Source organism: Myotis lucifugus, unplaced genomic scaffold, assembly GCF_000147115.1.
Source record: "Myotis lucifugus unplaced genomic scaffold, Myoluc2.0 scaffold_138, whole genome shotgun sequence".
NCBI classification, from domain to species: domain Eukaryota; kingdom Metazoa; phylum Chordata; class Mammalia; order Chiroptera; family Vespertilionidae; genus Myotis; species Myotis lucifugus.
Genome location: NW_005871186.1, coordinates 1280027 through 1305336, shown reverse-complemented (window position 1 = coordinate 1305336; position 25310 = coordinate 1280027). Strand labels below are relative to the sequence as shown.

At 38.3% G+C, this 25310-nt stretch overlaps 1 protein-coding gene across 13 annotated transcripts in view; it reads left to right on the top strand.

The window, feature by feature from the left end:
• The window catches only part of NUP98 (nucleoporin 98), a 108500-nt gene that overhangs the window by 53002 nt on the left and 30188 nt on the right, over positions 1-25310 (top strand). For 12 of the 13 annotated variants that reach the window (XM_023758792.1, XM_006094508.3, XM_023758786.1 and 9 more), the window contains 7 exons: positions 3633-3766; positions 10612-10799; positions 15659-15775; positions 17217-17512; positions 20183-20296; positions 21198-21336; positions 24630-24807. In XM_023758792.1, coding sequence (XP_023614560.1) covers positions 3633-3766; positions 10612-10799; positions 15659-15775; positions 17217-17512; positions 20183-20296; positions 21198-21336; positions 24630-24807 — 1166 coding nt within the window. The remainder of the gene's footprint in view (positions 1-3632; positions 3767-10611; positions 10800-15658; positions 15776-17216; positions 17513-20182; positions 20297-21197; positions 21337-24629; positions 24808-25310) is intronic. The other variant, XM_023758788.1, reaches the window with a different exon arrangement.

Below are 25310 nucleotides of genomic sequence, written 5' to 3'. Positions count from 1 at the left end.
GGATAGAGCATCGGCCTGCGAAGTGAAAGGTCCCAGGTTTGATTCCGGTCAAGGGCACATGTCCGGGTTGTGGGCTTGATCCCCAGTGGGGGACTTGCAGGAGGCAGCTGATCAATGATTCTCTCTCATCATGGATGTTTCTAACTCTCTCCCCCTCTTCCTCTCTGAAATCAGTAAAAATATATTTTTTTAAAAAGAATAAAATAATAAAAGGCTCACTGGCTACTTGTGTGTATGGATAGAGCTTGTTTACCAGTAGGTTTCACTTTAAGGTAACTAGTCCAGGAACCAGTTATTATCCAAGGGTCCTCTAAATGTCAACTCTGGGATGAGGTAAGCACTCAGACTGGTTGCTCTTGTTCTTTCCATGTGTTAACTTGGTTTCATCAGAGGCACACACTTTAATATTTTTGTTCTGTCTGTTGAGCCTCAGGAATTAGAAGGAGGAGGATGTTGTAGTTGTTTTGTATGTATTATATTTTCTCATCTGCTCATGTGTTAACTTGGTTTCATCAGAGGCGCACACTCTGATATTTTGGCCTATCTGTTGAGCATTCAGGCATAAGGTGGAGAATGGTGGTGTTCTTTCGTATATATTATATTTTCTTATCTCATCATTTACTACTTTCTTAATTCTTCGTAATTATGGGTTATATAGATATATTTCAATTTTTTTTAACCGTAGGTTTTATTTAGGTCATTGGAAGGAAAGGGGTGAATTAGAATTCTAATTGATATCTGTGTGAACATTCAAATCAGCTTTATCCTTAAAAATTATATTTTTATTTTCTTTTCCTTATTTTTATTATTTTCAATAGAAGGTGGTAGCATAAATATCATAACCTGCCATTTTTACTTGAATAGCTTTCTGAATGGTTTTTAATAATCCTGTCTTTTAAAATGTTTTTTCTTCCAATTACAGTTTACATTCAATATTATTTTGTATTAGTTTCCGGTGTGTAGCATAGTGGTTAGACAATTATATTTTTTTACAAAGTATTCCTTGACCCCAACCCCCTGATAATTCTAGTAACTTCCTGGCATCATACATAGTTATTCAGTATTATAGACTATATTCCCTATGCTGTATTTTATATTCCTATGACTGTTTTGTAAACTACTTTATGTATTTCTCAATCCTTTGACTTTTTTCACCCAGACTTCTAACCTCCCTCCCCTTTGGCAACTATCTGTCTGTTCTCTTATCCCATCTTTTTTTAAAGGCAATTAAAAAATGTCTACCCAAAATTTTAATATTAGAGTTGCATATGTTAATGTTACTACCTATTTAAAAGTAGTTGTCTTGACTTCTAGAATGCACATCTCTGCATCATAAAATCTGAGTTGGAAGGTGCTTTAGAGTTTATGTGAGTGTCTACCCTTATTGTGGGGGAGTCGCTTACTAAAAACCTCAGTTAAGGTGCCTTTCTTACAGGTCAGTTTAGTCCATTGTTTTGTTCAGATTGTTTAGGAACCAAAACCTGCCTTCAATAGTATTTCTACCCGGCGGCGTACTTTTATTACCTCCTATATCTAAGCAAAATCAGTCTGTTACAGTTTCTTTGCAGAGCTTCATTGTCTACCAGATAAAGTATTATCAGTTTACTAGAGGCCGATGCACAAAATTCGTGCAAGGGGCTCGTCCCCCCTCAAGCAGCAGCGGCCACGTCTGCCTCTGCTCCCACCTCTGCCTCTGCCCCTGCAGCTCTGGCTTGGTCCGGAAGGTCTTCTGGAAGGACAACTGGTCTAATTAGCATATTACGCTTTTATTATTGTAGATTCTTTTCTCAGAAGACTTTTTAAACTTTATTCCTTTAATCATTTGGTCATGATATAGTTTTTTTATATGTTTTCAAATGATTATGATCAGAATTGAATATAACACCAAGAGCATAGCTTAACTAGTGCTTATGCTTCCTTATTCTCTTATTTTTGCTAATGTGGCAGCTCTTCTGTATTTTTAATTAATACAGTTAACAGAGAAATTTTCATACTTAAACATAAAAATGAAAACATTCTCACACATTTTTCTAATTATGTATAAATTTGTTAAAGGAAGTTTTTATTCTTTTGAGTAAAATGATGGGATCAGCTGGTGCAAGTCAACTTTTTCTAATGTGTGATTGGCTCTGAAGTAACAAACTAACCAGTGAATATTACAGCCCTTAAAAAATATTAAAGCTTTCTTTTGTCTCCTTGAATAGTCCACAGAATAACACTAAGCTGAGACTGTGGCACTGTGTACCAAAATATACTTTTCTACATTTTTTTCTTACCTGTAGTCTTAAAATGGGTTTAAGAACTTTCTGAATACAGATGATGTACTATATGTTCTTTAAATTGACATCTCCTTTGGGTTTCACAATCCTGAGCAAATTTGCACTCTTTAAATACCAACCTATACTGCTTTAGTATTTAATGAATACATTTGATTTGAAGATAGCTTGATTTGATTAAATTTGTCATAAATTTAGTTTTAACTATCTGTTCTGGGTTTCTTGTTATTGCTACTGCTGTTGTGTGTTTTCTCCCTATTGTATTAACAATTTCAGAATGTTTTGTTTATGACACTTCTTTAATGTGTATTGTCTTATTACATTTTAACTTTGGCCTTATTTTTAACACTTATAAAGGAGAAAAATATTTATACTTTTTTATCAGTCTTTTTGGAAATATTTATGTTGCAAAGCGATTTCTTCATCAATCAAGATACAATGCAGACAGTATGGGACTTTTTATATTTTGTTTTTTTACTGTGTTCAATTGTAGATCATTGTTCCTTGTCTGTTCCCTAAATTTTCTGTGAATGATGACATGTTTGTTCTTACACTTTGAAAGAAAATTAGATTAATTGGGTGATCTTTTTCCCTTTCAATTTTTACTTCAAGTAATATGAGTATTAAATGTAAATAATAAACCTGTAAGGACACCTTAATAGCCATTTTATTTTTTGTATGCTACCTCCTCCTTCTATATTCTTAATATACATAATATATTTAATTCTAGAAATTTTACTTATTAAATTTAAATCAAAGATACTTATTTTTATAACTATTAACTTAATATTGGACATAGATTGTTTCCAAGTCTTGGTTATTATATAATGTTCAGTGAACATTTGCATTTTCCTTTATTTTGTTTCTTGGTTAATTAAATCCTTGTATTAAATTTCCGTGTTTTAAATTATTAGGATGAAAAATGTAAAAATAGTACTTGCTATGTATACTGTCATACTGTTTCTTTTAGACAGACTAAACCAATTTGTAACGTTTTTAATGTCAAAGACTAACTCTTTTTATGTAACTGTGCCACTGATAGATAATGAGGTAGGTATAAAAATATTTCAAGGTTGTTCTAAGTTAAATTTCTTTGATTATTAGTAGCAATGAGCACCTATGAAAAGTTTTATATATGTTGTTTTTTATAAAATGCCTCTCTATATTTTTGACCCATTCGTTTATTTGATGGTTGATTTCTTCACAATTTGCTCCTCTACTCACCACCAATAATATCATTGAGTGAGTCTGAACATTTTGAAGACCAAGTCTTAAAAAAGAGTTTTGAGTTCTCTTGCTAAAAATGCCCTAGATCTTTGGACTGACATCTTGCTTTTTCTTTTCTTCTGTAAAAAGCATTGACAGATCCAAATGCCTCCGCTGCCCAGCAGGCTGTTCTCCAACAGCACATCAACAGTCTAACATACTCACCTTTTGGAGACTCTCCTCTCTTCAGGAATCCCATGTCAGACCCTAAGAAGAAAGAAGAGGTAAATTTAAGGGTGTTTCTGTAGAATTTATTCGCAGAAAGGATAAACTAAATATGCAGAATGTCATTTCTTATGTATAAAGCCTGTGCAAAGTTAGATGTAATTAATTTTTAAGGCACATTTATTTACACTTTTTACTAGGCCAAGGGATAAATTATTTTTGCTGCAAGACAGTAAAATGAGCGCTGGAATGGAAGTAAGGGCTGTGATGTTTTAACAGCCCTGATGTAAGGCAAATATTTTATAGTTGAGCAAACTAAGGCTCGGCTCCCAGAGGTTAATTTTTCTAAAATCATAATGCTCATAAGTGGCAAATCAAAATCTTTTCTCCTGATTTCTACATAGCTTTGTCTTAATCTTTTGTGCTCTGGTGGCAAAGACATTATATTTTGCTCACTGGTGTGTGATTAAAACCATAATCTTTTGCCCTGGACGAGTTTCTCAGTCGTTAGAACCGAAGGGTCGTGGGTGTGATTCCTGGTCAAAGTTCGTGCTGGAGGCAACCAATCGATGTGTCTCTGTCTCTCTCTCTGTCTCTCTCCCTCCCTCCCCCTCCCCCCACTCCTCTCTTCTCTCTCTTCTCCTACTCTCTAGAAATCAACGGAAAAAATATCCTCGAGTGAGGATTAAAAAAACAAAATTATAGTCTGGTCTGTTTTTTTATTGGTGTTTTTTATTGAATTTATTGAGGTCATAATTGGTTAATAAAATTTATATAGGTTTTGGGTGTGCAGTTCTACAATACAGAATCAGTTTATTGCAGCGGTTCTCAACCTGTGGGTCTCGACCCCTTTGGGGGTCGAACGACCCTTTCACAGGGGTCGCCTAAGACCATCGGAAAACACATATATAATTACATATTGTTTTTGTAATTAATCACTATGCTTTAATTATGTTCAATTTGTAACAATGAAAATACATCCTGCATATCAGATATTTACATTATGATTCATAACAGTAGCAAAATTACAGTTATGAAGTAGCAACGAAAATAATTTTATGGTTGGGGTCACCACAACATGAGGAACTGTATTAAAGGGTTGTGGCATTAGGAAGGTTGAGAACCACTGGTTTATTGTATTGTGTGTTCACCACCCAAAGTCAAATCTCCTTCCATCACCACTATACTCCCTTTTCCCTCTTCTACCTCACCCCACTCCCCTTATCCTCTGGCAATCACAGTACCATTGCCTGTGTTGATGAGTTGTTGTTATTGTTTCTTACTTAATCGCTTTACCTTGTTCACTCAACCCCTCAACCCCTTCCCCTCTCACAGCTGTCAGTCTGTTTTCTGTATCTATGAGTCTGTTTCTATTTTATTTGTTTGTTTTTGTTCATTAGGTTCCACATACGTAAGATCATATGGTATTTGTCTTTCTCTGACTGGCTTATTTTACTTAGCATAATATTCTCCAGTTTCATCATGCTGTCACAAAAGGTGTAAGGTTTTTTCTTATTTTACGGCTAAGTGATATTGTATAAATGTACCACAGCTTTTTTACCCACTCATCTACTGATGGGCACTTGGGCTGCTTCCAAATCTTGGCTATTGTAAATAGCACTGCAGTGAACATAGGGTGCATAGTCTTTGGTCTGTTGACTACTTAGAGTGTGTGAAACATTGGATATGTCTTTTTGCCTCCCTGAATCTGTTTTCTCATCTATAAAATGGGAATAGTAATACTGTTCAGTGTTGAGAATTTAATAAAATAATGCAAACGTGGTTTATAGTAAGTTCAGTATATAGCAATTATTTAGTCATTTATCCTTCAGCTTGTGCTTGTTCTTAAATTAGCTCTGAAACTAAATATAATGAGAAGCAAAATATGAATTTGAAGTGCTTATTAAGGTGCTGTGTAAATGTAAGTTATGATTAGATGAAAATTACATGATATTCATGCAGGCATAATTTAGATGTCTATATATGTGCTAGTAGTCCCTTTCATTTTGAGGATACAAAATGAAATAAGAACTTATTCTCTCAGAACTTGTTACCTGAGAACTTGTTACAGGAAGATCAGACCTGTGTTTAAATTTACTATAGTTCAATATAGTAGTATCCACTGAGTGGCCAGATTATTATGACCACCTAATGTTTGTAGGCAAATTAGCTATAATTTCACGCTGAAGTTGCTAGAGGACCTGACCATTATAAATAGGGAAGCAGGTTGTTTACCATGACAGTAGAAGTGATTTTTTTCTGAAGATATGGGTAAACAATGCGATTTAACAGCCTTTGAATTTGGGATATATATGTGTGTGTGTGCGTGTGTACACACACACACTCTGAGTGGCCAGATTATTATGACCACCCTATCAGTACTTCTTTGGGCCACCTTTTGCCCTCAATATTGCGGCGATTCTTCTTGGCATTGACTCCACGAGATGTTGAAAGGTGATGCGAGGAATCTGACACCATGCCTGGTGAATAGCACTGTCCAGTTCTGTGAGATCTGATGGTTGTGGAACCAGCTGCCTGATGGCTCTTTTAACTTCGTCCCACAAATGCTCAATTGGATTGAGATCTGGTGATTGTGGGGGCCACCTAAGCAAGGTAAAGTCTCCCTCATTTTCTTGAGACCACTCCACAATACGAGCACTGTGGCATGGCGCATTGTCTTGTTGGAAAAAGCCATCTCCATTGGGATACGCCATCAACATGATAGGATGAACTTGATCAGCAACGATACTTAGGTATGTTGTGCTATTCAGACGTTGTTCCACATGAATTAAAGGGCCCAAATCATGCCAGGAAAACATGCCCCAAACCGTAACACTCCCCCCACCAGGTTGAAGGGTTGTACTCATGCATGTGGGGTGCATGCTTTCATGCTGTTTCCGCCAAATTCTCACTCTGCCATCTGCATGATGCAACTGGAAACGTGATTCATCGGACCACGTGACTTTTTTCCAATGTTCAACTGTCCAATCCTTGTGTTCCTGTGCAAATTGGAGATGTTTTATCTTGGTAACTGCAGACAGCAAAGGTGTTTGAACAGGCCTTCGGCTTCCATATCCCATACAATGCAGTGTACGGCTAATTTGCCTACAAACGTCAGATGGTCATAATAATCTGGCCACTCTGTATATGTATATATATCCCACGTTCAAAGGCTGTTAAATCGTGTTGTTTACCCATATCTTCAGGAAAAAAATCACTTCTACTGTTGTGGTAAACAACCTGCTTTCTTATTTATAATGGTCTGGCCCTCTAGCAACTTCAGCGTGAAATTATAGCTAATTTGCCTACAAACCTCAGGTGGTCATAATAATCTGGCCAGTGTATGTAATAATAGAGAAGCCCATCAGCTGATGAATGGAAAAACAAAATGTTGTATAACTATCCAGTGGAATATCATCCTATCTAATAATAGAGAAACATGGTAATTAGCCGTACCTCCACTACCCTTCCCATTGGCTAATCAGGGCGATATGCAAATTAACTGCCAACCAAGATGGCGGCCGGCAGCCAGGCACTGAAGCGAACAGGAGGCTTGCTTGCTTCAGTGACGGAGGAAGCCAACGTTCCCCGCCTGCTGCTGCCCAGCTCTGAGCTTGCAGTTTAAGAAACATGGTTACAAATATAGAAGCTAAACAAAACCCCAGAAACCTGCTTTCAGCCAGCTGGGCTTCAGCCAGCAGGACCGCAACATTGTTTCAATTATAGAACAAACGCAGATCCCTGCTTTCAGCCAGTCGGGATCACAGAGCTGGAGTGAGCAGGACCACAACAGTGTTACAATTATAGAACACAAACAAACCAGATACCTGCTTTCAGCAGCCGAGGCCTCAGAGCTGGAGCCAAGCCTCAGAGCTAAAGCTGGCCCAGAATAAAAAAGAAAAGAAAAAAAGGACAGGTTGGGTGCTTCAGTCACCCGCCAGCCTGAAAACGGCCCTCAGCCCCTCACCCAGACTGGCCAGGCACCCCAGTGGGGACCCCCACCCTGAAGGGGGTGTGACCAGCTGCAAACAGCCATCATCCCCTCATCCAGGCTGGCCAGGAACCCCAGTGGGGACCCCCACCTGAAGGGGGTGTGACCAGCTACAAACAGCCATCATCCTCTCATCCAGGCTGGCCAGGCACCACAGTGGGGATCCCCACCCTGATCCAGGACACCCTTCAGGGCAAACCAGCCGGCCCCCACCCGTGCACCAGGCCTCTATCCTATATAGTAAAAGGGTAATAATGCCTCTCAGCACCGGCATCAGCGGAGCCGCGAGGCCTCCCGGCACCGGGATCAGCGTGACCGGGGGCAGCGACCAAACCCCCTGATCGCCCTGCGGCTCTGTGTGTGACGGGGCGGGGCCACAACCTCCCTATCCGCCCTGCTCTGTTCGTGACAGGGGAAGGCGCCCCAACCCCCTGATCAGCCCTGCTCTGTGCCTGATAGGGGGTAGCTCCCCAACCCCCTGATCACCCTGCGGCTCTGTGTGCGACAGGGTGCGGCACCCCAACGCCTCCCCCTCCACCCCCCACGGGCCCTGCTCTGTGTGTGACGGGGTAGAGCCATAACCTCCCCATCGGCCCTGCCCTGAGTGTGACAGTGGCGGCGCCCCAACCCCCTGATCGGCCCTGCTCTGTGGGTGATAGAGGGTGGCGCCCCAACCCCCTGATTGGCCCTGCTCTGTGGGTGATAGAGGGTGGCGCCCCAACCCCCTGATCCTCCCTGCTCTGTGTGTGACAGGGGACGGTGCTCCAACTCCCCTATCGGCCCTACTCTGTGAGTGACAGGGGGGAGCTCCTCAACCCCCTGATCGGCCCTGCTCTGTGCGTGACAGGGGGTGGCGCCGCAACCTCCCTATCGACCCTGCCTTGAGTGTGACGGGGGCGGTGCCACAACCCCCCAATCGGCCCTACCCTGAGCGTGACTAGGGGTGGCATCGCAACCTCCCGATCCACCCTGCTCTGTGCATCACAGGGGGCGGCGCCCCAACTCCCCAATCGGCCCTGCTCTGAGCCCGACCAGGGGCTGCACCTAGGGATTGGGCCTGCCCTCTGCCACCCGGGAGCGGGCCTAAGCCAGCAGGTCGTTATCTCCCGAGAGGGCACAGGCCGGGCTGAGGAGCCCCCCCTCTCCCCCCCAGTGCACAAATTTTTGTGCACCGGGCCTCTAGTTCAGTCATAAAAAGAAATAAAGTACTGATACTGTAAGTACTATAATATGGATGAACCTTGAAAACATGCTAGGTGAAAGATGCAATGCAACACACAAGGCCTAATGATTCCATTTATGTAAAATGTCTAGAATAGGCAACTCTAGAGACAGAAAGTAAATTCATGTTTGCTGTGGGATAAGGAGAAGAATTGGGAGGTACAGAGTTTCTTTGTGAAGTGAGGGAAATGTTCTGAAGTTAGGGAGCAGTAATTATTGTACACCTTATAAATATAAAACCACCTAATTGTTTGCGTCAAAGTGGTGACTTCTATGTTGTTACTTTTTATCTTAATAGAAATTAAAATATAACAGAGCATAGATTCTTGAGTGAATTTTGTAATGCTTTTCAGAAGAGGTAACATTTAACTCTGTATGTGTGTAGAAGTTGGTAGATCTAGGTCAAGACATTCCAAGAAAAGGCACATAATTGTAAAAGATCACAATGATCTGGGAAGGTACAGTGTTACTGAAGTGTAACAGTCTGCATTGTGAAGAGAAACAGAAATTGTGACGTGTTTTATATGTTTTCATTATTTCAGTTGGTGTATACTATATCCACTGTACACTGTTAAAGAAAACAAACATATAACATCCTGAAGATACTATAGAAACATAGTAAAGGTGCCATCAAAATCAACTGTGGAGACTTACTTTAGTTGTGTGTCTCCTCCACTAACTTGTAATTTCCTCAAAAATCAGGGAAAGTAATTTTATTTTTTCCCCAGTACTTAATATTTGATTCATGGTATTATCAGTGTTTGCTAAATGATGGATAAATGCAAGCTAATATCTGTCTGTTTTTTAAGAGTGATTTGGATTGCATAGAAGTTGAACATTAATTCACAGCTGTGTCTGTTTCCTTAAAGCATAAGATTTTTAGTTTTATTTAAAAATTCTTTTTTTTAATATTACATTTTATTAAGATAAATATATTAAATATTACCCTCTTTGTTTTGGACTAAACTGCTGGTCCTGGCCGGTGTGGCTCAGTTGGTTGGAGTGTCATTCGTACACCAAAAGGTGTCAGGTTTGATTTCTGGTTAGGGCACATACCCAGATTGTGGGTTCAATTTCCAGTGGTTGGGGAGTATGAGAGGCAACCAATTGATGTCTGTCTCAAATCAATAAAAAAAAAACATATGCTTGGGTGAGGAATTATTGAAATTTAATTTAGGTTGATTTAGGATAGCTACCACTAAAGTAGCCAACATGGGCTATATCATTCCAGCTTACATTTAGATCAACAAAATTTTAGTCAAGGGATGGGGCATAATGAAGACAAGCTTCAGTTATGAAAGTACAAACTATTTGTGTAAGTGGTTTTTTAAAGTGACATTATGGTCCCCATGTAAAACACCATTTGCAAGTGGATAGTTTTCCTTGTTAAATCATACTGTAGCTATGTTTTGAGCATTGGTTCTTGTCTATCTTGGACTACTTAAGACTTACCTGGAATTCTTGTTTTCTGGAAGCCAAGACTTCAAGAGGTATCTAGCACGTTAATGGTAGAGATAAGATTTCCATTCTGGTCTGATTTTTAAGGCCAAAATCATATATTTGAGTTAACACGTTAAGCGCCCAGTCAGTCACTGGTGACTGACACTATACTTTCCGTCCGGAAGACAAAACAGGCTGCGTGCTTAACATGTTAATCTAGAACTTTCTTTTCTTGATGCTTTTGTTTTTCAGAGATTGAAACCAACAAATCCAGCTGCCCAGAAGGCTCTCACTACACCCACTCATTATAAACTGACACCTCGCCCTGCCACCAGAGTCCGACCAAAGGCTTTACAAACAACAGGCACAGCCAAGTCACAGCTCTTTGATGGACTGGATGATGATGAACCATCCTTAGCCAATGGAGCATTCATGCCCAAGTGAGTTTATTTTTGTTAACATAAATTAAGTGTAAAATATAGCGTGGGACAAAAAGGGGTTTACAGTTGTATGTGAAACAGTTCTTATTATTTATTAATTGGATTATTATACAGTTATTTTTTATTTGAAAATTAAAACATTAAAGAATAAAAATGGCCTCACCACTTTTCAAGGATAGCATAGTTAACATTAAAATATTTTAATTAATATGCTCTTAGTTTTATATACACATGTTTTTTTGTTTTATTTTTTAGATGTTAGTGCTTACATAATTTTATTTTAAGCAGAAGACACTTTTTTTTTTTAATATATTTTATTGACTTTTTAGAGAGAGGAAGGGAGAGAGATAAAGAGTCAGAAACATCGATGAGAGAGAAACATCGATCAGCTGCCTCCTGCACATCCCCCACCGGGGATGTGCCCACAACCCAGGTACATGCCCTTGACCGGAATCGAACCTGGGACCCTTCAGTCCGCAGGCCGACGCTCTATCCACTGAGCCAAACCGGTTTCGGCGACACTTTTTTCTTACAATACAAATTAGCCAAACTGATTAAGAAGAATATATATAATTTTGATTCCCATACGTAGAGCTATTGAACCAATAGTAAAATAATCACACAGAAAAACGTACAGGAAAGTATATAGAAGAGTTGTTGGTAAACATAGAAAATTACATTTAAATTATATATTAGAGCAAGTATGCCCTAGAGATTGATATATGCATGGAAAAACCCTAAAGAAAAATACATACTAAATTCTTAACAATAGTTAACATATGAAACTGTAACTTCAGGGCATTTTATTTCTGGGTTGTTTATTTTTGAGATTACAGTTAGACACAGACAAAGGCTTTTAAAGGAGCAAGTACTTTTCTAATCAGAAAGAAAAGGGGTTGTTCTTTTTTTTTTTTTTTTGCTGTGAAGCAAAAGTGGGAATTCATCTCTTGCAGTTCTTTGTCTATGAATGATAAGTTTAAAAATTACCACTCCTTTCCTTAAAAATAAGGTGGGGTGCTGCTTCCGAAAAGATGGAAAATTCAATTTTTATACATTTCTTAGAATAGCATTAGTTTATTTTGAAGGCAGAGACTGCATATTATTCATGTTCATGTCCCCAGCACTTAGCAAATATTTTGACACAAAGTTGTTGAAAAGAGCTTGGGTTCACCAGTCCAACCATCTCTCAGGGTACTTTCACCAGTTTCTTTGGGGTTTGCTACACACTTCTGTTCTTTGACTTCTTGTGTCTGTTCTCTGTACCTGTCTGACTTGATATTTCTGATGCCAATCCTCTTCACTTTTGCCTGACACTGTTTTATGTTCTTTGTCTTCTAGTTGTATGTTTTTCACATGAAACATTTTATCAATCCCTCTTCTCTTTCCTCCTTTGTGACTGTGTTCCAGTCCATGGCAGTGACTGTTTTTTAATGATCTAATTGCCCCATCTTTGGCAAGCAGGTGCCCTTTCAGGTTGTCTTCTATTCTTTTCCAAGGACCCTGAATGTTTGATAACTTACTTTCTGTAGGATTCAGTCAACTGAGCCACACCAGCCAGGGCTTGTTGTGTGTCTTTTTTGTTAATCCTCACCTGAGGATATTTTTTCCATTGATTTTTAGAGAGAATGGAACAGAGAGACAGAGAAAAACATCGATGTGAGAGAGAGACATTGGTGGGTTGCCTTCCCACGCACCCCAACCTGGGCAGGGATTGAACCTGCAGCCCCGGTGTGTGTCCTTGACCTGGAATCAAACCCATGACCCTTTGCGTGGGCCAGTGCTCTAATCACCTGAGCCACACAGGCCAGATTTAATAATCTTCTAAAAATTTATTTTATGTCACTTGTATTTTTTTTAAATATATTTTATTGATTTTTTACAGAGAGGAAGGGAGAGAGATAGTTAGAAACATCGATGAGAGAGAAACATCAATCAGCTGCCTCCTGCACATCTCCTACTGGGGATGTGCCCGCAACCCAGGTACATGCCCTTGACCGGAATCGAACCTGGGACCTTTCAGTCCAAAGGCCGACGCTCTATCCACTGAGCCAAACCAGTTTCGGCTGTCACTTGTATTTTTAAAACTGTGTGGCAATAATTGGAGTTCAAGTATGATGATATTGACCTTCAGAAAAGATTTTTTTTAATGAAAGCTGCTTATTGAAATGAGTCAAAGTTGAACTTGTGACCAGACTCATGTGCTATTTACTTCTAGTTTTTTAAGAATTGCTTTGAGAGAGACATTGATTTGTTGTTCCACTTATTTATACCTTCACTGGTTGACCCTTGTATGTGTCTTCACCAGCAACCCTGGCATAACAGGATGGCACTTTAACCAACTGAGCTACCTGGCCAGGGCTCTTTTAGTTTTCTTTTAACTATAGAGTTAGATACTTTCCAAGTCCCAACACAAAATGTGTAGCACTCTCTGGTACCTCCACACTTTTGGTAGCTCTGGACTCCAGTTTCTGTCTCCGTAATCCCACAAGACTTTAAAATGTCCTGTCAGCCTCTTAGCCTTCCCCTTGGAATCAGAAAAGTCCCCAGCAGAAAAACAACCCTAAGTACCAGACACCTCCCTGTGCCACTGTCCCCCAAGTTGGCTGGTTCAGTAATTTTTTTTTATAACTTGTTGGCTGTCATATACGAGTGGTCTGCTACCTATAGTTGTTTAGTGTTTTTTTGGTGTGTGTTTTTTTTAAAGGAATGAAGCACATTAGTTAATCCCGGGAGTTTAAGTGAGTGTTAAGATCTCTTCTATTGGTTTTTCTACTTGAAGCTTGTATACTGTGGAGGTTCTTGTCCTTAAGTAAACCTGCTATATACAAACTGAACTTTTTAGGTATTTGTGATCATTTGCATCTTTGAATTCTTTTTCTTTTTTTTAATCCTCACCTGAGGCTATTTTTCCATTGATTTCTTAGAGAGAGTGGGGGAGAGAGGTAAAAATAGAGAGAAATATTGATTTGAAAGAAGCACATCGATTGGTTGCCTTCTACATGCGCCCTTACCAGGGCCCAGGCTGGGGGGGATTCTACAACCAAGGTACATGCCCTTGACTGGAATTGAACCCAGGACCCTTCGGTCCACAGGCCAAACTGGCTAGGGCCATTTGCATCTTTGGATATCAGGGTTTTTTGTCTTTTTTTTTTTTTTAATAGAGATTAACCAAAGAATTTATATGCATATATGCATTACCTATGGACACAGACAGTAGGTGTGAAGACCTGGGGCAGGGCAGGAACCAAGTGGAGGTGCTGGGGTCCAGCCCCAGCAGGTCCCGGGGTTCCCAAAGGTGTGGACGGAGTCGGCGAAGAAGGAATGACACAGAGGCAGCGTTCAGGTGATCATCATAGCCAGGTTCTCTAGCCAAGTTCTCCAGCCAAGTTCTGTGTAGGTTCTCTAGACATGTTCTCTCACTAGGTTCTCCAGCCAGGTTCTGTGTCTTTTTTGTCATTTTTTAAAAACTATTTTTTTGTTGATTTTAGAGAGGGTGGGAGAGGGAGAAAGAGATGGAAACACCAATGATGAGAGAATCATGGATTGGCTGCCTCCTGCATCCCCCTACTAGGGATCGAGCCCGCAACCCAGGTATGTGTCCTGACCAGGAATCGAACGGTGACTTCCTGGTTCACAGGTCAATGTTCAACCACGGAGCCACGCCAGCCGGGCATCATCCTTTTTTTTTTTTTTTTTTTTTTTTGGGTTTTTTTTTGTTTTGTTTTGTTTTGTTTTGTTTTTAGAGAGAGAGAGGGGAGCATTGATGAGAGAAACATGGATTGTGTGCCTCCTGCACAGCCCCCACCAAGAATCGAGCCCACAACCTGGGCATGTGACCTACCTGGGAATCAAACCAGGGACCTCTTAGTGCATGGGTCAATGCTCAACCACTGAGCCACACTGGCCTGACTCTTGTCATCTTATTTTTAAAATCTTTCTCATGTAGTCAAGAAGTATCTATTTACCTACTTTTTCAGGGCAACATGATAGTCATACATCCTTACTGCCATAAGAAAAGAAGGAAAATGTTTAAAAAGAGAAAAGACATGTAGAGAAATAATTAAAATATAATACATAGTGTGATGAGTTGACTAAGTGTTTGGATAACGTTCTCAGTGGTTCAGAGAATCATGAAAAATATTTTCCAGGAGAATTTCCACTTTATTTTGAATGTGGTCAGGTTTATTCTTCCAGATACCAGAGTGGAATATATTTGGGATCTTATGTTTTGGTCATGTATTTATAGGAAGAATTGGTGAGTTTAATAAACTTGTTAGGTCATCCTATCTAATAAAGTGGGAATATGCTAATTGACCCTCATGCCATCGCAAAGATGGCAGCACCCACAGCCAATAAAGGAGGGGATATGCTAATTGACTGCCCTGCCCTCAAAGATGGCCGGCAAGGGAGGGCGGTTGTGGTCGATCAGGCCAACAAGGTAGGGCAGTTAGGGGCAACCAGGCCAGCAGGGGAGGGCAGTCGGGGGCAATCAGGCCAGCCCGGGAGCAGTTAGTTGTCGATCAGGCTGGCAGGGGAGTGGTAAGGGGGTGATCAGGCTGGCAGACAGAAGTGGTTAGGGCCTGATCAGGCAGGCAGGTGAGCGGTTGGGAGCCAGCAGTCCTGGATTGTGAGGGGGATGTCCCCTGAGGGGTCCCAGATTGGAGAGGGTGCAGGCTGGACTGAGGGACACCCTCCTCCCTCCCAGTGCATGAATTTCATGCACTGGGCCTCTAGTTTTTAAATATATAAGAATTGAATATGAGTGTCTTTTTCAACTCCAGTTTTTAAGATAATGTCTGTGACGGAACTATGTGTGCCTGAGGTTTTTACCTTTTTTACCTTTTGGTCTCTGTTTATAGGAAAAGCATTAAGAAGTTGGTTTTGAAAAACCTTAACAATAGCAATCTCTTCTCTCCTGTTAATCATGATTCAGAAGATCTAGCTTCACCATCTGATTATCCAGAAAATGGAGAGAGGTAAACTGAATTCTGGTTTGGGTTGTTTCTGGTAGAGCTCCCTATTCCCATTTTTAAAAAAATATATTTTTAAATTAATTTCAGAGAGGAAGGGAGAGGGAGAGAGAGACAGAAACATCAATGATGAGATAGAATCATTGATCGGCTACCTCCTGCATTCTCCCTACTGGGGATCGACCCCACAACCCGGGCATGCGCCCTTGGCCGGGACCAGAACCTGGGACCCTTCAGTCTGTAGGTGGATGCTCTATCCACTGACCCAAACTAACCAGGGCCCTATTCCCATTTTGAAAAGATTCTGAGCTTAAAATTTATTCATTCTATGAAAATTTATGAAGCTTGGCGAATGTTGTGTACAAGTATTATAGCAGATGAGCACCTAAAAATTATGTTTTTGCTTTTTTAATTCTTTAGACCTTAAAAATTGGAGCTCTTCTGATTCAGTCTTACAAAATTATTTTGATAACCATGTATATCATTTTGAACAGGGTTAACATACATTTGACATTTACCTCCCCTAAAATAAGGAATATTTTGTTTATGAAAAGTACTGGAATGATAGTCATTGTAACCAAATAAAAGAAAAATAACTTATAGAAATATATAAAATGTATAAAGAAAGAAGTGGAAGTATATGCACTAATCTTTAATAGTTTGGTATATATTCTTACAGTTTAGAAATCTGTTTATAAGTATATTCTTACAGATAAACATTATAAAGGTTATACATGAATGATATATATATTGTGATTTTCTATTTCCATTTAATTTATTATAAATGCCATTTTATATTAATATGAATACATCTGCCCCTTCTTTTTTAATAACTATATAATTTAATCAGTTCTCTATTAGAGGACATTTAGATTATTTGCTATTACTATTTCAGAATGACTCAGTGAAAAATTTATTTATATATATCTTTACTCCTGTTTTTTTCTCTTTGGATAAAATTTTAGTTTGAATTCTTTTTACTAAATATTTTCTAATATCTTGATGATTATATTTAAAAATTAAATTCTTTATTTTTTAAAAATTTGAAACTCACCACTGGTTATTTGATCACCATATAGTAAAGCACCTTGTTTTTTTTAACTAAAAATTTGATGCTCAGAGCCATTTATTCATGAAAATAGATCTGTTAAAAGCACAAAATCTACAGCCAGATTTCCTGGGTTAAAATTCCAACTGTAGCATTTATAGGTTTGTGACCTTGGGCAAGTTACTTTATTTTCTGTATCTTAGTTGTCTTTTTTATAAACTAGAGAGAATGATAGTAACCTGTGTTACCAGGTGACAGTAAGTGTTAAGTGAATTTTTAATATGTGGAATTACCTAGAATAGTGTCAGACACCTAGTAAAGGCTCAGTAAGGGTTAGCTGTTATCATTGTTACTACTACTACAAGGGGTTAAGATACTGTTTTTACTTTCCCTTTTCAGATTCAGTTTCCTGAGCAAACCTGATGAGAATCATCAGCAAGATGGACATGATGATTCTCTTATGTCTCGTTTTTATGCTAATCCTATTGCAAAACCCATTCCTCAAACCCCAGAGAGTGCTGGAAATAAACACAATAACAGCAGCAGTGTGGATGATACCATTGTTGCATTGAACATGCGTGCTGCCTTGCGAAATGGGCTGGAAGGAAGCAGTGAAGAGACTTCTTTTCATGAGGAGTCACTGCAGGATGACCGGGAAGAAATAGAAAATAGTACTTACAATATGCATCCAGCAGGTCAGGTTCATTTTGGTACATGACTAATGTCTTACCAGTCATTTGAAATTTCTTGTGGTTTGTCACAGATTTTTCAACAGAATGAAAGTCATCTATCTAAACTCTTAAATGTTTTTTATTGCATTTTATAAAAGTTAACATTTAAAACTTTCCACTTATGCTTTGGTCAATTTATATATTCACATACTTTTGTAACTTTGAAGTAGTTAAATTCATGTCATTTTAATTATCCTGGTATAGTTTAAAGATCCCAAATTTTATAGCCAGGGAGACTATCCTCATACTTTCCTTAGCTTTATAAATTTGCATAGTTTACTTAATAGTTTTTTAAATTAAAATGATAGTGATAATTATTTCTTATCATATAAGGTGTTTGAGATCTGAATTAGATTTAAGTATATAGACCATAATATCTAACATGTGTAAGCATTCAAATGGTAGCTGTTGCTATGGTTGTTAATCATCACCTCAGTTCTTTGCTTGCTTCCCTCCTCTGGTCCTCCGTAATGAACTAATTAACTTTTTTCCAACTAATTGATGAAACAAGTAATATAAACTATAAGATTAGAATGTCTTGATTGAAAACTTAGAGCTTGCCTCATCTGTGTGTGTTGATATTACATCTCAATTTGGGCTTTGATAAATATCATTACCTTTTTTTAAAAAATAGAGGTATAAATTATAGTGAAGTACAAAGATCTTGTGTTCATTTCAGTGAATTTTGGAACATATATTCATATGTCTAATACCTCAGTCGAGAGTTAGAACATTTCTTTTACTCTGGCAAGTTAGTACTTGTGTCACAATCCCCAGAAATCAATCACAGTCTGATTTTTGTCTCATAGATTAGTTTTGCCTGTTCTTGAACTTCATGTAAATGGGATCATATATACATATTCTTTTTAACTCTTAATTTATATGAGATTGCATCCATGACTTACGTATTAACACTTTTTGCTCAGTAGTATTTCAATATGTAAATATGCCACATTTGTTTAATCCATTTTCTGTTAGTGAACATTTGGGTTGTTTTACAGTTATTCTTGAAATGTCTGTAAAATTTTTCTATATATAGTGATCTTACTGCCTTATATAATGTTCAAAGCATTTAAGAGTAAGCCAACTCTGCTCAGCCAGCATGGCTCAGTGGTTGAGCGTCAACCTATGAATCAGGAGGTCATGGTTCAATTTCCTGTTGGGGCACATGCATGTGCCCGGGTTGCAGGCTTGATCCCCAGTGTGGGGCGTTTAGGAGGCAGCCGATTCATGATTCTCTCATCAGTGATGTTTTTATCACTCTCCTTTCCTCTCTGAAATCAATAATATATTTACACACACACACACACACACACACTAATGAAAGGGTAATATGCTAATTAGACCGGGAGACCGGCCAAGGAGGGCAATTGGGGGCCATGAGGCCGGCGGGAAGGGCAGTTGGGGGCCATCAGGCTGGCAGGCAGAGTGGTTAAGGGCAATCAGGCTGGTAGGCAGGTGAGCGGTTAGGGGCCAGCAGTCCCGGATTGCGAGAGGGATGTCTGACTGCTGGTTTATGGACCTAAACCGGCAGTTGGACATTCCCCAAGGGGTCCCAGATTGGAGAGGGTGCAGGCCGGGCTGAGGGACACCCCACCCCCACCCCGTGCATGAATTTCGTGCACTGGGCCACTAGTGTGTGTGTGTGTGTGTGTGTGTTTACTATGTTTTTTTTTACTTTTTTTTTTTTTTTTAAGAGTAAGCCAACTCTTCTTGTTAATTGGTGCCCTAAGGAAACAATTTTATACTTTCACATTAAGAATCCCAAGTATATATACTTGTGTGTATATATCTACATGAATTCATTATGATTCTCCTTTTTTTTTTTTTCACATATCCAGCCTAGATTTTTTATTGTTTTTAGTTTTCTCATTGGCCTTGTTTGCCACCTCTCTATTTACTTAAGTTTTTGTTTGTTTGTTTTTATTGATTTGAGAGAGAGAGGAAGGGAGAGGGGGAGAGAGAGAGATAGAAACCCACAACCTGGCCATGTGCCCTGACCCAGAATTGAGCTGGTGACCTCTTGGTGCATAGGTTGATGCTCAAACTATTGAGCCACACCAGCTGGGCACCACTTCCCAATTTAAAATTTCATTCCCAGAATTAACAACCCTCTAAACCTTTCCAATAGAGACACAAGTTAATTATACAAGTGGGCATTGCTGTGGCTGGAGTTTAATCTGATATTGAACTTAAATTGTTTTCTCTCATAGAGCAGGTTAGCCTGACCTCTACATATAAATGGAACAAGGAGTGATTAGAAAAAGCACATCAGTGCTCTGTTTTCTTTGAGTTCTTCAGAAATCTACCTAGTTAATACTTTTTAAAAAACAAAAACAAAACACAGTAATTATATAGACCTTTAAGTTTTCATTTGACTTTCGGACTTTCTCATGTAGAAATTTTTCAAAGTACTGGATTTGGAGTTTTAGTTTCATGTATACAACCGAATTACTATGTAAGCAGTTTCATTCCACCCTGGGTTTTGGTATCTTCAGGTTAAAAAAAAAAGATTAAGCAAGCTTTCCCTGGAATGTATTTTATAGAATGCCTTTCATAGTGTAGTGTTTTTAATGGGTGTCGGGAAAAGGACAGTCACAATTAATACGATATTTTCTGTTCCTTTTATCATAGGCATTGTTCTCACTAAGGTTGGTTACTATACTATTCCATCTATAGATGACCTTGCTAAAATTACCAATGAAAAAGGAGAATGTATTGTCTCTGACTTCACTATTGGTCGTAAAGGTGAGTATGAGTTTAGGAGTTAGTAGTATATAAGCCTGAGATCTGCACCTTATTTTTGTAATTAGATAAAGGAAAGCTCTGGATAGCTGAATCCATTTTTCCCCCTACATTTGAACCCACCTTGGCCTGAATAGCAAACAAGTAACAAAACAAGACTAGAGCCTTATAACATTCTTTGGTAGCTATTTTGCTCATTGTAGTTTTTTACAATTAAAGAAAATACTGTAAACAGCAAGGAATACTACGTGAAAAAATTGAATAGTTAACAAAAGATGGGTAATATTTAGGTTCAACTTTATATTATTAAATTACTACAAATGTAATTTTCTTTGAGAAAAACAGGTATCGTATTCAAAAAAAAGGCACAGGTATCTTAACTCATACTGCAGCTATGATTCTAAGGCAGCGGTTCTCAACCTGTGGGTCACGACCCCTTTGGCGGTCGAACGACCCTTTCACAGGGTTCGCCTAAGACCATCCTGCATATCAGATATTCACATTACGATTCATAACAATAGCAATATTACAGTTATGAAGTAGCAACGAAAATAATTTTATGGTTCGGTCACAATATGAGGAACTGTATTTAAAGGGCCAGAAGGTTGAGAACCACTGTTCTAAGGGTTGTTTATATAGCAGCTATATACGTCTTTGGTAAGAGATTTAAGAAGGCTGTTTTGAGGATAACAAATGCTATAGAAATACTGATGTTAAACCAGATAACAGTGTACTTGGTGTCACCCATACATATTATGGATGAAATAACCCATTCAGTGATATTGCTGGGTGATTGAAAATATTAATGTTTAAAGCAGTTTGTTCCTTCTGATAATTAGAAGTTTAATGTAGGTATTTGCCCTCTATACAGGATGAGTTTTTAACTATTTGCTCTGACTTGTAGGTTATGGTTCAATCTATTTTGAAGGAGAAGTGAATTTGACAAATCTAAATTTGGATGATATTGTACATATCCGAAGGAAAGAAGTTATTGTCTATTTAGATGATAACCAAAAACCTCCTGTGGGTGAAGGACTAAATAGGTATGAACTTATTTATGTATTTAGAAAAAAATCAGCTAAATTGCAGTTATTTCTGTCAACACAAATGTGTTCATATTATACATTTTTCTGCAATTTGTTTTTTTGACTTACAGTATAGTGTGGGATTATTGTTTCTCTACTTTCATTTAAAAGTATAAATGATAAATGCTACACTATGACTTCTTGTCTCTTTTCCCCTAATATTATCAGGTCCAACTGTTAGTTTCTAAAAACAATTTAAGTAGTAGTTTATTTTTTTTTTCACACTTTTTGTGGTGACTAGGCTTAAGCCTTTCTCTATATTTTAGTGTGAGATATTAGCCTCTGATATCTCTTACACAAGTGAAAGGGCCACAGTTAAAATTGTTTATGTTCACAAACTACCAAGATTGGCTGGGCAAGAGCAGATGGTTTCAGTGATGAATTCTACTGAACATTTAAAGAAGAATTAACACTGATTCCTGTCAAATGGCTTACAAAAAATTGAAGAGAAGGGAATGCTTTTGAACTCATTCTATGAGGTAGTCATTACCCTGATTCCAAAGCCAGACAAAGACATTGTAACAAAACTACAGACTGATATCATGATGAATATTGATGTAAATATTCTCAACAAAATGTTAACAAACAGAATTTAACAATACATTTAAAGGATTATACACCATGACCAAGTGGGATTTATTCCTGGAATGCAAGGATGATTCAACACACAAAAATAGATCAGTGTAAGTACATCCCATTTACAGAATGAAGAAAATCACATGATAATCTCCATTGGTTCAGAATAAGCATTTGATAAAATTCAATATCATTTCAAAATAAAGACACTCTACTACAACCTAGTGCTAGAAGGGAATTACCAGGTTGTATCTGAGAAACCCATAGATCTGAACAACCCTATAACTAATCTGGAAATCAGAGCTAGAGTAATTAAGCAAGAAAAAGAAGTAAAAAGCATCCAAATTCAAAAGGAACAAGTAAAATTATTTCTGTTCACAGATGATTTGATCTTACATGAAGAAGGTCTAAAGCAGGGGTCCTCAAACTTTTTAAACAGGGGGCCAGTTCACTGTCCCTCAGACCGTTGGAGGGCCGGACTATAGTTTAAAAAAAAACATGAACAAATTCCTATGCACACTGCACATATCTTATTTTGAAGTAAAAAAACAAAACGGGAACAAATACAATATTTGTATTTGCATGTGGCCCGCGGGCCGTAGTTTGAGGACCCCTGGTCTAAAGATTCCACTAAAAAAAACACCTGTTATAACTAATAAACAAATTCAGCAGGATACAAAATCAACATGTAAAACTTACTTTCTTCACACTAACAATAATCTAAAAATATTAGGAAACTAATTTCATTTATAACATCAAACAGCATAAAACTCTTAGCAATAAACTTTACCACGAAGGCAAAAGACTTGTACACTAAAAAATATGAAACATTGCTGAAAGACAAATAAATGGAAAGATAGCCCATTTTCATGGACTAGAAGATTTAAGATTAAGATATCCACACTACTCAAAGCAATCTATAGATTTAATCCATCCATATTGAAATCCCAATGGGATTTTTTGCAGAAATATTAAAATCCTTCCTAAAATCATGGAATCTCAGTGGATCCTGAATGGCCAACCTAATCTTGAAAAGAAACAAAACTGGAGAACTCATACTTTCTGACTTTAAAACTTAACTACAAAGTTACAATAACCAAAACAGTGTGGTTTCGGCATAAAGACAGACAATATAAACTAATGGAACAGATAGAATAAGAGCACTCCAAAAGTACACCCTCGCATATGTGGTTTAATAATTTTCAGCAAGATTGCCAAGACCATACAATGGGAATAGAATAGTCTAAAATTATTTGAGGAAAACTGGATATTCACATGCAGAAGAATGAACCATTACATTATGCTACATATAAATCAACTTGATGGATCAAAGACCTAGACATAAGACCTAAAACTAAAAGTCTTAGAATAAAGAATTTTATTTTCATGACATTATATTTGACAAGGATTTCCTGGATTCGATACTAAAAGGCACAGGCAACAATAGTAAAAATGAACAAATTGGACTACATAAAAATTTAAAACTTTTGTACATCAAAGAGTACAATCAGCCCTAGCCGGTTTGGCTTAGTGGATAGAGTGTCGGACTGCGGACTGGGAGGTCCCGGGTTCGATTCCAGCTAGGAGCACATGCCCGGCCGGGTTGCAGGCTCGATCCCCACTAAGGGGCGTGCAGGAGGCAGCTGATCAGTGATTCTCATCATTGATGTTTCTATTTCTCCTTCTCCCTTCCTCTCTGAAATCAATAAAGAAATATTTAAAAAAAAAAGTACAGTCAACGGAATGAAAATGCATATGATAAAGAGTTATTAACCAGAATATGAAGGAAGAACTACAGCTCAACACAAATATTTAAAAAGGGACTTGAATAAACGTTTCTCCAGAGATGGTATACAAATGGTGAACAAGCATATGAAAAGTTCAACTTAACTAATAATTAAGGAAATGCAATTCAAAACCACAATAAGCTATCACATCCATTAGGATGGTTAGTAGAAAAAAATAAGGTTTTGCAAGAGTGTGGAAAAATTAGAATCTTTGTATATTGGTGGGAAAGGAAAATGGTATAGCCATTATAGAAAAGTGTATGATGATTCCTGAAAGAATTTAAAATAATCCAGCAACTCCACTCTAGGAATGTATCCAAAAGAATGAATACATAGGCATTCATCCTAAAATTAATAAGACACAGTCCTTGAATTCAGGTATTGATATTAAAAGGATACATTACCACTGTTATAGTCAGCTTTACACTTATTATTTAATGGCTAATACTATGATATTCCTAATACTTCATTCTGCAAGCATTTGTTGTTCATCAATGGTAGTTGCTGCTGCTATTACTGTTATTAAGTACAATAGCACTCCAAGACCTTCACTAAGACTTAGTTCTTAGCACTTGACTATGATCACTGGATTCTATCAAAGATTCATAACTTAAAGAGTTATTAAAATTAGACTGGAAATAATTGATATACCATAGTAGTTTGGAATAAATGGAATTCGACCCTTGAACCAGATCCTGAGCTAGTTGATGTTTAGTAATTCCTTGCTCTTGAGCTTATCACCTGGGAGACAAGACTCAAGTTCATGAAACATCTGCAGAGTAAATCCAAAGTAACATAGGTACCTTTATTTGCTATCTCTATAGATATTAGTTGGCTTTCTGGGCTTAAATATGAAACACTGACATTTTACTTGGTTGTATGTTACAGGAAGGCTGAAGTTACATTGGATGGAGTTTGGCCTACAGATAAAACATCTCGTTGTTTAATAAAGAGCCCAGATCGACTTGCTGATATCAACTATGAGGGGAGATTAGAAGCAGTTTCAAGGAAACAGGGAGCTCAGTTCAAAGAGTACCGTCCTGAAACGGGTTCTTGGGTGTTTAAGGTATAGTCACTTAACCTTCTTATTAACTGTAGTGAGAGTCAAAAATGTTTGTGTTGGAAGTGATCTGCTCTTAAATTCTCTTTATGTTCAAATTAGGGAATAGATGTAGAGATACATTATGATTTGCTCCAAATTACACATCTAGTTAAACCCCAGAACAATAAGAATTATTATAAACTTTACTAGAGGCTCGGTGCACAAAAATCATGCATAGGTGGGGTCCCTAAGCCTGGCCAGCGATCAGGGCTAATCAGGTTCCCTGCCTCCCCGCCGCCTCCTTCCCTCGCTTCCTCAGCGCCCCACCGCTGCTGCTGGTCACCCGCCATGCTGTGCACCGCCCCCTGGTGGTCAGCGCACGTCATAGTGAGTGTTTGAACTCCCAAGGGGACACTTTGCAGATTAGCCTTTTATATAGAGAGACTTAGAGGCCTGGTGCATGAAAATTCGTGCAGTGGGGTGGGGGGTCCCTCAGCCTGGCCTGTCCCTTCTCACAGTTCGGGAGC